This window comes from Canis aureus, chromosome 5, assembly GCF_053574225.1.
Source record: "Canis aureus isolate CA01 chromosome 5, VMU_Caureus_v.1.0, whole genome shotgun sequence".
NCBI lineage: Eukaryota > Metazoa > Chordata > Mammalia > Carnivora > Canidae > Canis > Canis aureus.
Window position 1 is genome coordinate 43,168,138 of NC_135615.1, and position 13,866 is coordinate 43,182,003.

Below are 13,866 nucleotides of genomic sequence, written 5' to 3' on the forward strand. Positions count from 1 at the left end.
AAGCCCTCCTACCTGCTTCTCAAAAGAGGCACGAGCCACAAAAGAACATGTTACATCTCTCTTCCTTTTCTCTTCTTTCTGAGGTGGGTCAAAGGGGATATATGTGCAGGGAAGCAGGCATCTGGCATCCTGCTGTAGTACAGCTAGATCGTCCACTATTGCTGCTCCGTTCCTGCAGGAATCCAGGAACGATGTCAGGAAGAGATGTGTATGCTTAGCAAAAACATGTCCTAGATTGTCCCAGGAGCATGCAGGATAGCTCCAGAGCCTGTGCCAAGAACCTCCAACCACCTTGGGAAGTAGAATACCCTGGAGACTTTACTGTGTCTCAGATACCACAGATCACACCGTAGTCTCTGGGAAAGAGTTTATGTCAGATGCCTATTTATATATGCTACAGCGCAGCGATAAAGTCCACCAGAGCACATAGGGAGGACCAGGTCACTTTTGTAGGATTAGGAAATAGGGGAGTTCAAGGTGGTCCCTTGGTCAGGCCTAGAACTGTCCTATACCATTCTCTAGGATTGGAAAGTCTGCTACAAGGGAAGGCGATCCCACAGGACAACTTGCTCACTGACTTCTCCCTTGCTGGATGTCTAGATGAAAATAACTTTGGGACCCCCATGAGATGGAACAGCATTTCTCCCTATGTACTCTGTCAGAGTGCTCCAAAAAAGATAAGCATTCCATGTCAGAAGATTCTCAGCACAGCCACTTATGCCTAAAATATTATCTTTGTCCTACTGCAAAGGGGTAGTCTCTGCTTCATGAGCTAGTACAGACCTGCTTCCTCTGTTGAGAAAGTCTTACTATCTAGAAGCCTCTAATGGCCTTATCATTTTCTTCGTATCTCCTCAAAGGAGAAAATTGGGGTGAATCTTCAGGTAAGGGGTCACCTTTTTAAGACAGTTAAAACACCTCCACACTAAAATAATATAATTCTGTCCAAAGAGTAACCTCTGATTTACTTCTGTCTTCTAAGTAGTCACAGATCTATCATTGAGTTCTATATTTTTATTTATGACTAACCAAGTTAAGCTTTTCTGAACATTTGTTCTTGGGGAAGGGTGAAATGATAGGCTTTCCAGGCGTGGTATACAGTGGCTACAGTGGGAAGGCTAACGGTGGATATTCACTTTACAGATCATCTTTATATCTTGATTACTTTGCTCTAGTGATTGTTCTAGAGGGAAACATCCTGAGGCAATATCTCAAAGCATCATTCTAAGGATACACACACCAGGAGGAAAAATGGCCAAGTATCTTCCAGTATTCTGCTCACTTTTGTTCTTCATCTTGATACATTGGGCATTATCTTCTGGTGAGTAATTTGACTGGTTTTGGGAGTTATGTATGGCTGATTTGTAAGATTGATATTGTAATCCAAAAGAATGCTTTAGAATTATTTTCTATTTATTTATGTAAGAGTATCATTTTACTATATGTATCTGTATCTATAGAGAGAAAGCCAATGGAGTGTGGTCCCAAGAAAAGACTCTGAGCTAAGTGTAAGGGCCTTTGTTTCCCATCTGTTAGTACAGATTATAAAACTTAACTCATGGGGACCAGAGGGCTTGGGGGCTTCAGTGAGGTATGATGTTAAAGTGATTGGTAATATGTCCACAGCACATCTCAAAGACTCAAAACTTTCAAAAATACTTTGCCATGAATTTGAATTGGTGTTACCTTTTTTGTCCTCTTTTAGAGAAGAGTCCTATAGGGAGTTTTAAAGATACCTAGCCTTAAGAACTGAAGAGCTTGAATTTTCACGTATTACCAGAAATTCCTGGGCATTAGCAAGAGTCTTTTCCCTCTGTAAAATACAGAGATTGGGCTAATGATCTCTTTAAAGTTCCAGCATTTCTTAATCTTTTTTTTACATTTTGACTACGGGTCCTGAATCCTCTCAAGCCCAAGCTAGCTACTATAATCAAAAACGTATTTGGTATACTGGACTGGCAACATTTATGAGAGCAGTGATTGCTTACTGATTACCAATCAGGAGTAGAAGAGTTATTCCACATTTTTGCGGGGGAGGAAATGAATGCATGTATAGATAAAACCATGTTTTCATATTGCAAGCTTCCTTGGTAATAAATTAGAATTCTTTAATTCTGCCAACAGATCAAGCTAGGATTCACCAGATATTATACTCTGCAACTATTTTCAATTATGTCTTAGTTTCAGGCCGTCGAAACTGGTGGCCACCACATGGAACTGTTAAGGTACTCTTCCACTCTATTTCTCAGGATTGACAGTCTAATCTGAGTTTTCTTTAGAATTACTGTGTTATAACCTTATTTCAGGAATGGCATCTGGGGCATTCTACAGAGTCCACTCACATGAACGGGCAGGTACACTGCAGGTACAAGAGCCCCGAGTAGAGTGTCCAAACTGAGAACCACACCAAGATTTGATCATTTGACAACCAGAGAACCCTCCCTACTGCCTAGGATATATTTTTGAGCACCAACAATTGCCAGGAGAACAGAGGAAGTGGGGGGATTAATTAGGTGACAGATATACAAGAGGTAGATGATGGGGCCTGGCCATGCTGGTGGTGTTGCATATGGAAAGAAAGAGAAGAGTTTCTAAGCTCAAATATGATCCCCTCTTTCTCTACACATTCAGCCAAAACTCCCTCCCAGCTTGTATCAGAGGCATGTTATCAATCTGTCTCAGATACTCATAGAGCCCCCAGAACTCCTCAAGTTCCAGCAACCCTGAGTCACTGCTGCAAGCTGCCATTGACACCAGCATCATGAGCCGACAGGGGTTCCCGTCCCCGATGAGACATGTCTCTTTGTTTTTCGTTTTCTCTACAAAGTCAAGGCATTATGCTAACTGCTTTCACATTTCACAACTTTGAGAAAAGAATTGACTTGGGGATTTTGAAAATGGATAAAACATGGTAAGTATTTTAAATCAAAGCATATGGATTTCAGAGAAGCCCCTTTTCCAATTATGGGCTTTCAGGGCTTTTTGCCCAGTTGGCACAGAAAATCCCTAAGACTATTCCCATATCTAATATTCTGGAAATAAAGGAGATTGAGAAAGAAGCTATATTCCCCAATATATGCTGTTTATCCACTCTTCTTTCTCCCACCATACGGTAGCAGCCCTCTGTGCCCAGTTACTTTCAGGAAGTCCTCACAATAAGGGCATCGTGGTTGTCAGTTGGAAGAACATCAATTGTTCTTCCTCCACTGGTTTGTGGAGGGGCAGCTGTAAGAGCTTTGTGTGATAGTGATAGGATCCTGACTGTGTTTAGATTTTCCTAATCAAGTCCAGCGGTTATCTACCTGTCTGTGAGGGCAATTGTAACCATTATTATTTTTTTCAACTGAATTTCAGGTGAAATGTCCATATAAGAAAGTAGACTTGAGTTGGTTCACTGGAACAGCGAACCCCTGCCCTGATTTATATCAACCCATCTGTGGCACTAATTTTGTAACCTATGAAAACCCCTGCATCTTCTGTATTGAGAGCGTGTGAGTACTGTTTGGGGGAGAAAGAAGAGAACAAAGACAAGCTTAGTCCACAGCAGTTACTATGTAGCTCTTCTACCAAGTGCATCAGCCTCAAAGCCAGGAATTTGTTTTAGTTTGTACAGATGCTAATCAGTCTCCACTCAGAGAAGTGTGTGGTTAATAATAGAAAGCCCGCTGCGGTGGAAAGCAGACTCCCTGTTCTCTGTGCTGTTTCAGGTCCTTCTGGCTTGCCTTCTCCCAGATACCTTCAATCTCTTATGTGCCTGAAACTGAGCTAGGATGAGGTGACTGCAGGTTTGGATCCTTTTGCTAAGAATCGGTGTTTAGGTTTTTGGACATATAGGACATGATTACCAGTGATTAGACACTGAGATCTCACAAAACTATGGCTTCAGATTGATCTCTGTGTAAGCCAGTACAGCTCACAGGGAGTAAAATTCTCCTCTTGGCATCAGACTGGAGCCCTCAACCCAACAATCATTTTGTAATTTTGTAAAAGGAGCAATGACAGGAATGTGTAAACCCCACATCATCCCCAGTCATGAGGAATTGGGCCAAAGCATGAGAGTGTTAACAGAATAAGATGAGGATTGATGGGTCTTATAGATTACACTCTCAGACCTGATTGAAAAATTTATTTTCAAAGACATTGTAGCATAGGTCACAATATCTTCCATAGCATCTTAGAATCATTGAAGGGTAACCGGGCAGGAAATCCAATAGCCTGGCTTTTATTTGTCGTCCCTTTCCTTCATGCTCTGGTTCTTAGTTTCCTTAAATATAAAACAAGGATGATAGATAAAATAATTTTAAAGAGTTTTTGTAGTTCTGACATTTTATTCATGAAATGTTGATTCTGATTCTTTCCTTTAGGAAGTCTCATGGGAAAATTAGGTTTCAAAATGATGGAAAATGCTGAGTGGACTTGGATGCCAGAGAGTATTTTTTTCTTTCCATCATGACAATCCTTCTCTTGCAATTCATCCCTCCTAACATGTGATAGTGACAGAGACCTGCCCCTGCTGAACTTGTATCAGATAACTGAAGGTTCCTTAGACCTCTTCCCTCCCTAATAAACAAACTTTTCTGAAAGCCTGATTTATCCTTGGTCCAAGAATCTGTGTCTCAATTCTCAAAAGTAGAACAAAATGAACATTTGAGCCAAAAGTCAAAGACTAATATTGGGATTCATCAGCCTCTTGATACTGGGAACAGTGTAGTAATCTATGGTACAAATGCTCCAAGTTGTTTTCCAAGGAACACAAGAGAAATTTCTTCTATATTCCTATGGCATTTCTTAAAAAACAGTTATTAGGAACTAAGGAGCATCATGCTCTTCCCAGCCATTTGTGTCGCCCACTTACTGCAAACCTCTCTGTTGAACAACCTCACTTTTAGACTCAGCATTCAGACAGAGGCATTTACACACCTCTGGCACTTACACACACCCAACCCACAAGCCCCACTCTTCTCCATAGGAGGCCTATGTCAGTAGTGTCCATGAATATCCCACTGTTTTTTTTTTATTCTCTTGACACATTTTAACCTCTGAAATCTATCAGGACATTCTTCTTCCTTGTTTTATATTTAAAATTATTTTATCTATCATCCTTGTTTTATATATATATATATTTTCCTATATTCCTATGCATTCCTAATATGGAATAATATACACGCTAATATACTCTAATATGCTCTCTCCCTTCAGCCAGCTTGCTCTCTGCTAGCTTGGGAAGAGCATCTCTTCTGCCTCTGAATATTCTTGTGAAACTATGGTCAGAGTTTTCATCTGTTCCATTAGTTCTTTGACCTTAACTACTAAGCAGACACATGGCTCCAGTAAAAAAGGGAAAAATAATATTGGTCTATCATCTTTAGAATATGAAAAGCAAATTGCCCTGAGGAAATGAAATATTCTCTATCTTTATAGCAGGTCTCTTTCCACTATTCTGAGTCCTGGGCCACGCAGGAACACACAGGACTCCAAGGAGGATTGTTTTCTAACACTTTGCCTTGAGTTCATGTTTCCGAATTTTTTCTTCTGTAATGATTAAACTGCCATGAATGTTATACAGGAGATTTTTTTCATCTCAAACATTTTAATTTTTGTCTCTACAAGCTTGATTTATCTTTCATGTTTCTAACTTTCTTGACATCCAGAATATAGTTTTAATAAAAAGTTAGAAACATGAAAGATAAATCATTTTATTTATCGTCATTTTATCATGAAAGATTTATCATTTTATTTAGATTTTCCTCTGATACTATATTCTGAAGTCTGGAGTACTTTTGTCAATGTATTCAGTAGTTGTTATTCTACTTTTTAAAAGAATTCTTGGAGCATCTGGATGGCTCAGTCAGTTAAGTGTCTGACTCTTGATTTTGTTCAGGTCATGATCTCAGGACCTGAGATCCACATAGGGCTCCACATGCAGTGGGGAATCTGCTAGAAAATTTTCTCACTCTTTCTGCCTCTCCTCTCCATCTGCTCCTCCCTCTCCTTGCACTCATGTGTATGCACATACTCTCTCTAAAATAACTCAATCAATATTTTAAAAAGATTTCCAAAAGATAAGACTTGCATTCTGTAATAATACAAAAATTTGTAGTGGATAATAAAGCATTTACTTAAAGGTGCCATTCACAACAGTAAAAAGGACTTTAATAATAGTATTTTTCTGTCATTTGACAGTAGACATTTCCAAAGAAAGAAAGGAGGGCAGCATGTTTATCTAAGTGTAAGACTTCCCTCCTTTCAGTGCATCCTCTAAGAGCTGACCTTGGCTGCATATATCCTCTCACTGCCAACATAAAAGAACTTTTGCCCCTAGAATTCCTCACTCTGGCAGCCACTGCCTGTGCTCGCTCTCTTATTCTGTCTAGCAGCTGTTTTGAATTTTGAACTCCCTCTGTCACAATCCCTTTATTCTATATGATCTAATTGTTGATCTGTCCTAAGCTTCTGTCATTGCCAACTTCTCTTTCCCCATCTTTCTCTGCTTCATAATCCCACTTACATCTATAATTGCTCTATTGTCTGCATACTTATAACTCAAGTGTTCACACAATGAGACTGTACCCATAGACTTAGTATCAGATACTACACATCTTAATCTCATGGGCTTCTAGAATCTTTAATGATATAGCTAATATAAGTCCTATTTTTCTTTCTAAATGGACTTCTCCATGCGTTTTGATTTAATGAAAGTCAATGTCTCTCTTTTCTCACTCAAACTCAATTTCAATATGCAATTTTTATATAATTTCTCATTTCATCCTAGATATAAATTAGACCCATGAATATTTATTTAATGCAAGTCTTCATCATGTTTTGGTGGGTTATTTTTATATTCTTCTTAACTATTACTTCCATTCTAGTCTCTCAACCATAATCCTGCCTCTATTCTATAATCATTTATAAACACGACAATTCTATAAATCATTTTTAAACATGACCTGTTTAAAAACCATTATCTTTTGTGTGTTATATACAAACATATATCCTAGCATGACTTGTAAGACATTTACTTCATCTGCCGCAGGCACAGCCTAAAAGGCCTGACCTCATTCATGAACTCTTGTAGGACTTGTAACATACTCTACTTTCCCAGAAGGTGGCAGTAAAATACTGCCGGTTAAACCAATAACGTAGCCTTTTTGGCCCGCTCATCGCATAGCAACAATGTGATTTGGGCAAGTTGCTAACGCTCCAGGAGCTACAGATTTCTCATCATTTCAAATGATGAAAATAACAGCACACTGCTGATTTTGAGGAGAAGTGACGTTCCGGATAAGTTTAAATAGGGATGTCCAGGTGAGTAGCAAATGCAAACAAAGCCTTATGAAGGAGCAAGAGAGCTCTCCTTCACTCCTTACATAGGAATTCCTGTTTCTGAATCTATTTAAGGGAAACAGTTTGGGGTGAAGAGAGATTTCAGCAATTCCTGATGTTATTTATCTATTTTCTTCCCCAAGACGGTGAAATCTCCTAACATAGTGCATGCGGAGCTCTTATTCAGGTCTCATATTGGATAAGAGAGTTGGTAAATGTTTCTACCTTACAGACTAAATATTACTCATATAATTCTGCAGAGTTCATTTTTTCCTGACCCAAAGAAAGCTAATCAACTCAAAGAGACAGACTTGACTAAAAATTGATCATCCATCATTATACACTCTAGCTCTACCTATGTTGTTGCAAATGGCAAGATTTCATTCTTTCTGATGGCTGATACATATTTTGTATATATACACAAATTAGGAATTACTTGAGAGTTCTGGTATGTGTAGGCAGCCAAAGAGGTTCATTGAAATACCATGCAAACCACAAGACCAACTTACACCATGGTTCACTTTCCTTAATTTAAGTGTTAAATTTGTATTTTAAAATGATTTTGCTTTGAAATAGTAATATATACTCTTCAAGAAGAATTCAGAAATACAGAAGAGGAAATTTTAATTTAAAAAAGTAAAACCAAACAAAACATTACAGCCAATATGTACTGTCTTGAATTTTAGATGCAAATCTTTCCAACACTTCCTCTTTCTCTCTTAATGACTAAATATGTAGGTTAAGAGTGTGATAGAACTGGGGCACCTGGATGGCTCAGTTGGTTAAGCAGCTCCCTTAGGCTCAGGTTGGGATCCCAGGGTCCTGGGAGACAGCTCCACATTCAGCCTGCATCAGGCTGTCTGCTTCTCCCTCTCTTCTGCCTGCCAATTCTGCCTATTTGTGCTCTCTCTCTCTCTCTCTCTGTCAAATAAATAAAATCTTTTTTAAAAAAGTGTGATAGAACTAAAAACGGGATCATACTACACATGCTACTTTTGAATTGAGAAGTAATGAATAGGCAGGTCAATATGCCATAGAAAAAGAAATTCTATTCTAAATGTGTGCAATCCCCATTTAATCCCAAACTTCACACCACAGAAAAAAAGAATAGAGAAACAAAATAAGCCCTTAATATATAGATCAAACAGCAAGACAATAAACTTGCAAATAACAGTATGCAGATGATTAGGGGAAATTGATTCTATGTCAGATCAAAGAGAAGTACGGCTAGAACTGTACATTTTGAGTTTGAAATTAAAATAGGAAAACTGAAATGTATGCTAGTCTCTAAAATAGCCAAAAAATTTAGGAGAGCAACGTGTTATATGAAAGAAACAGGATGAAGACTGTTTGAAAGTAAATATAATCCAAGGAACCGATTTATTTTTTTCTTAAGCGCTTCACCTTAGCAAAAGAACAGGATTTATTATAACATTAGATCAAAAACTAGTGGTACAATGAGATGCCACCTCACACCAGTGAAAATGGGGAAAATTAACAAGACAGGAAACAACAAATGTTGGAGAGGATGTGGAGAAAGGGGAACCCTCTTGCACTGTTGGTGGGAATGTGAACTGGTGCAGCCACTCTGGAAAACTGTGTGGAGGTTCCTCAAAGAGTTAAAAAAAGATCTGCCCTATGACCCAGCAATTGCACTGCTGGGGATTTACCCCAAAGATACAGATGCAGTGAAACGCCGGGACACCTGCACCCCAATGTTTCTAGCAGCAATGTCCACAATAGCCAATCTGTGGAAGGAGCCTCAGTGTCCATTGAAAGATGAACGGATAAAGAAGATGTGGTCTCTCTGTACGATGGAATATTACTCAGCCATCAGAAACAACAAATACCTACCATTTGCTTTGACGTGGAGGGACCTGGAGGGTATCATGCTGAGTGAAGTAAGTTAATCGGAAAAGGACAAATATTATATGGTCTCATTCATTTGGAGAATATAAAAATTAGTGAAAGGAAATAAAGGGAAAGGAGAGAAAATGAGTGAAAATATCAGTGAGGGTGACAAAACATGAGACACACCTAACTCTGGAAATGAACAAGGGGTGGTGGAAGGGGAGGTGGGCAGGGGGTTGGGTGACTGGGTGATGGGCACTGAGGGGGGCACTTGGAGGGATGAGCACTGGGTGTTATGCTATATGTTGGCAAATTGAACTCCAATAAAAAATTTTTTAAAAACTAGTGGTAAACAACTGAAATGTAAAGGATAATGGAGATGATGCATAATTTATTAGTTTTTTGATAACTTCTTCCTTTATTTTGCACATGTTTTCCATTGGGCAGTTGTATTTTTCTTATCATCTGTAGGAGTTCTTCATGTATTTCTGTGAGCCACTTGTTGGATATGTATGTTGGAAATATTTTCTCTTTTACTTTACTAGTTTTACTAGTTTACTAATATTCTAAAATTTTGATTAATATTAATTTTAATATTACATAGCTTACCTTATTTTTATTTATGCTTCATGCTTTTTTTTTACTATTACACTACTAGGATTTACCCAAAGAAAACAAAAACACTAATTCAAGGGGATACATGGACCCCTATGTTTATAGCAGCATAGTTTACAATAGCCAAACTGTGGAAGCTGCCTAAGTGTCCATCGATTGATCAATGGATAAAGAAAATATTGTACATATATTCAATGGAATGTTACTCAGCCATCAGAAAGAATGGAATCTTGCTGTTTGCAACAACATAGATGAGCTAGAGAGTATAATGCTAAGCAAAATAAGTCAGAAAAAGACAAATACCATATGATTTCACTTATATGTGGAGTTTAAGAAACAAAACAAGCAAAGGGTTAAAAAAGAGAGAGGAGGAGACAAATTAAGAAACTAACTCTTAACTGTGGAGAACAAACTGGTAACCATTACCAGAGGAGAGGGGTGTGGGGGATGGGTTAACAGTTGATGAGGATTAAGGAGGGTTTTTATTTCAATGAGCACCAGGTGATGTAAGGAATTGTTCAAGCTCTGTATTGTACACCTGAAACTAATATAACACTATATGTTAATTAATTAGAATTTAAAAATTTTAAAAATACATATTCTTCCAAATTAATGATGAATGAGAGCAAGTTGAAGAATGAATTTATCCTTAGTTATTACAAAAATTCTAGGTTATTTGGTGTTGTGATGGTTGGAAAGAGGTCCTTCCTGAGGACTATTAGAGCCCAAACTGTAATAAAATTCTGCTCTGAGTAGTTGTGGTTATGATAGGTAGGGCAATAATTCACAGGACAGAAGACAAAGAAGTCAAGTTAATTTCTTATGACTTTTTCTTTTTTTTTTTAGAGAAAGAAAGAGATCTTGCGAGCACGCGTGCGCACGCACACATACACACACAAATGGGGGTGGTGGTGGTGGTGGAAGGTTAGAGGGAGAGGGTGATGAGAGAATCTCAAGCAGGCTCCATGCTCAGCTCGCAGCTTGAAGGTGGGGATCCATCTCACAACCCCAGTTTCTATTTCATCAAAATAGAACTGAGGAAACCGATAGCTGTGATAAGTTCTATTTTGATGAAGTAGCTTCTGGAATATTACATATTTCATAATATATATCAGATTATATATATAGGAATATTACATATATTTGTATGTATATACACATAGGTATGAAACTTTATGAAAAACAGAACATTTGGAAATAGTATAGAAAAATTTGATCAAAATAATGAAAGTACTAGAAAATATTCCATTTTTAAAAGGCAAAACTGCAGGGGCACCTGGCTGGCTTGGTAGGTAGAGCATGTGACTTCTGATCTCTGGGTTGTAAGTTCCAGCCCCATGCTGTGTGTAGAGATTACTTTAAAAAACAAAGTCTTAAAAATTTTTTTAAATTAAAAATAAAATAAAAGGCAAAACTGCAGATAGTTAGCCTGTAGAGAAGAATATTTATATAGAGCATGAAATAAGTTTAGAAAAGAACGAAACAAAGAATGAAGAAAGGAGGAAGGAAAGGGGAAGAGAGGGAAAGAGCCTATGAAGGAATAGAAAGACACACTGTGATCTGTGTGGCTTCAAGGTGGAAATTAGGATAACTGAATCATCAGGAAGGCAGGTCTCAATTAAAATTAAGGAGGATTTGTCTAATTGTGTTATCTAACAGTGGAATGGGCTTCCCTGAAAAGGAGTCCAGTCCCTGTCTTAAGAATACTCAAGCAAAGGTTTAATGACTGCCCTTACAGAGTTTGCAGGAAAATTGTACCTAGGTGCAAGCTTTATAGAACTAAAATGTTTCTCAGCCCTTAGGAATTATATTGATCTTCTATAAGCATGCAACTGTGCCACTTGAGGCAAAACAGAGTTTGATCAGTGACCTGAAGAGAACAGATTCTGTAGGTATCCAATTCTTCCAATCCCAAAATAGCACCTAAGAGGCAGGCTCTCAAGGAGGAGCTGGGAGGGAGAAGGATCTCTTAGGGCCTGCTGCTAAACTGGGGTTGATATTGTCCTTTGGGTAGTATCCAGAGGAAGCAGAAATGTGTGAGTCACAGTCCAACTCCCAGAAGAAATAACTATAGGATGGAAGCTAGATCTGGGAAGTAAAAGAGGAGATTACAGTATTTTTGCTTGTAGCTATGGGGAGGAAAAGGAGGACCCGTGTGAGATAGGAAGCTTTTTCTCAGACTTCCTTCTCTTTCTGAATGTTTTTCCTGAGTCCCAAACTAAATCTGACCTGTTTATTGGACCTTTCATACTGCTAAATGTCTGTATTTCAGAAAATTAAACACATATCACGAGGATAATTTTACTAACCTCTTTTTCCATAACTAGACCATGAGCTTCAGGGGAGCAGGAGACATTGCATATCGGTGTTTATTGTTACATTTCCTATCCCCAGTCTAGTGCTTGGCATAATGTAGGTGCTTATTCAACAAATGAATAAAGAATTAGCCACCTGAGCTGTACCACACCATTGAAGTCATAAATGCTAATATGATGTTTGGTTCTAAAACATTTTCACAGTATTTTTTAAACTAAGATGGAGCAAAGCATTCTTAGATTGCCTTGTTTCATCTCCCATCATCACAATGGCAATTGCATAAAAACAGGAGTAGGAAGGAGGAACTTCCTCAGATTATCCGGTCCTTTGGTAGATGGAGAATTTCAGCTTTATATTTTGAAGATTTCAACTTTTCTCAAACTTGCTTGTAAGTAGATCGTGCCCTTACTAGCAGGATTCGGAAAATGACAGAAATAATTATCAAGGAATGATTGGAAAGTGGGAAAAGCAACTAAATATTTGGAATTGATTTAAAAGTTATAGAGTACTCATATATTCAGAATTTTCTGCACTGTGTGACATATTCACCATCTATATGATTACTATCGGATCTTTGAAATCAGATCTTTGCCAACTTCATGGTTTATGATTCCTCCTTCTTAGAAATATTACTAAGGAAGAAGATGCCATCTTAGTGACTGAATAATGTTCAGATATAAAGACAAGGTAGAGGTATAAATCAAATAAAAGTCTGAGATTATCCCTCATCCATAATACTATTAATCAAATAAGAAGACATGGAAAAGATGCAGATTCAGTAGCAATCAAGAGGAATTTAGTTTTTGATATAATATATCTTAGGAGCCACTAGGACTATCAAATAGAAGGTATTTATACATTGACATGACTAAACAGTTCTTCTTAATTTTTCTTTTTTTTGTTGAAATACCCGTGTGACCCAAAATAAGAATGGAACGTGTACATTGCTGTGGTCAGGGCCTTGCTCAATTTCCTTTTGCCAGTTTCTGGCATTGAGAGAGGAACTCAGAAGACTATTCTTAAGGAAAGATGAATATAATATCAAAGCAAGACTTTCATATGTGTGTGTAATAATAACTTAGCTCCAATGATTATACATTTACTCAACCTCCTCCTACATCAGCATTCCATGGGAAATTATGACTTGTTAGCATTGTGACTAAGTTTTAGGAGAGGAAAAGTCCTATATTGCAGGGTTGCATCCTAATGAGTCAAGCAGAAGTTTTGTGTCTTTTTTTCGGTGAAGCTCTGCAGAGTTCACACTTACAGAATAACTCCTGAGTAAGGGAGAGAATCATCATACCCTTCCTGGGAGCATCTATACATCTTCGTAACACATTTGTTAAGGGACTACATATTTTGTCTACCACATAAGAATTCTGCAAACTGATATTGTGTCAATGTAGTGCCCTTTGGGCTGATTCTAGGAAATACTAGATGCTTAGTATCTATCATCAAGCTATTTACAACCTTGATAGTCAGTTATTGCACATGGTTGTATCATAGGTAAAATAAGATAATACCTTACCTGTTGATGAGTATCTCACAGAATTTTGAGATTCAAAATGAGACAACTCAATGAATGAGACTTTTTAATTTAATTTTTTTTATCATGGTAAGTGTACTCTTTAATCCTCATCACCTATTTCACCCAACCCCCACCCACCTGCCCTCTGGTAACCATCAATCGTTTGTCTTTAGCTAAGAGTCTGTTTCTTGGTTTGTCTCTCTCTTTTTTGCTTTGCTCATTTGTTTTGTTTT

General features: G+C 37.9%; 1 protein-coding gene across 5 annotated transcripts; it reads left to right on the plus strand.

Annotated features, from left to right (window-relative positions):
* Positions 1-4,582, plus strand: SPINK14 (serine peptidase inhibitor Kazal type 14 (putative)). 5 transcript variants are annotated; one of them, XM_077896452.1, is made up of 6 exons: positions 1-83; positions 1,176-1,321; positions 2,125-2,225; positions 3,355-3,491; positions 3,708-3,785; positions 4,365-4,582. In XM_077896452.1, exons 2-5 carry the CDS (start codon positions 1,252-1,254, stop codon positions 3,772-3,774), a joined length of 375 nt encoding a protein of 124 aa, XP_077752578.1. In that variant the 5' UTR covers positions 1-83; positions 1,176-1,251; the 3' UTR covers positions 3,775-3,785; positions 4,365-4,582. The 5 variants fall into 5 exon arrangements, with proteins under 5 accessions (XP_077752578.1, XP_077752579.1, XP_077752581.1 ...); XM_077896453.1 differs by having other exon boundaries at positions 3,708-3,775; XM_077896455.1 differs by having other exon boundaries at positions 2,182-2,225.
* The last annotated feature ends 9,284 nt before the right edge of the window (positions 4,583-13,866 follow it).

What these genes read in the sequence shown, in the direction of transcription:
- SPINK14 (XM_077896452.1), top strand. Translation starts at nt 1,252, where the DNA reads ATGGCCAAGTATCTTCCAGTATTCTGCTCACTTTTGTTCTTCATCTTG. An exon ending in ACATTGGGCATTATCTTCTG is followed by an intron (nt 1,322 to 2,124) that starts GTGAGTAATTTG and finishes TTCTGCCAACAG; the next exon opens with ATCAAGCTAGGATTCACCAG. An exon ending in CACCACATGGAACTGTTAAG is followed by an intron (nt 2,226 to 3,354) that starts GTACTCTTCCAC and finishes ACTGAATTTCAG; the next exon opens with GTGAAATGTCCATATAAGAA.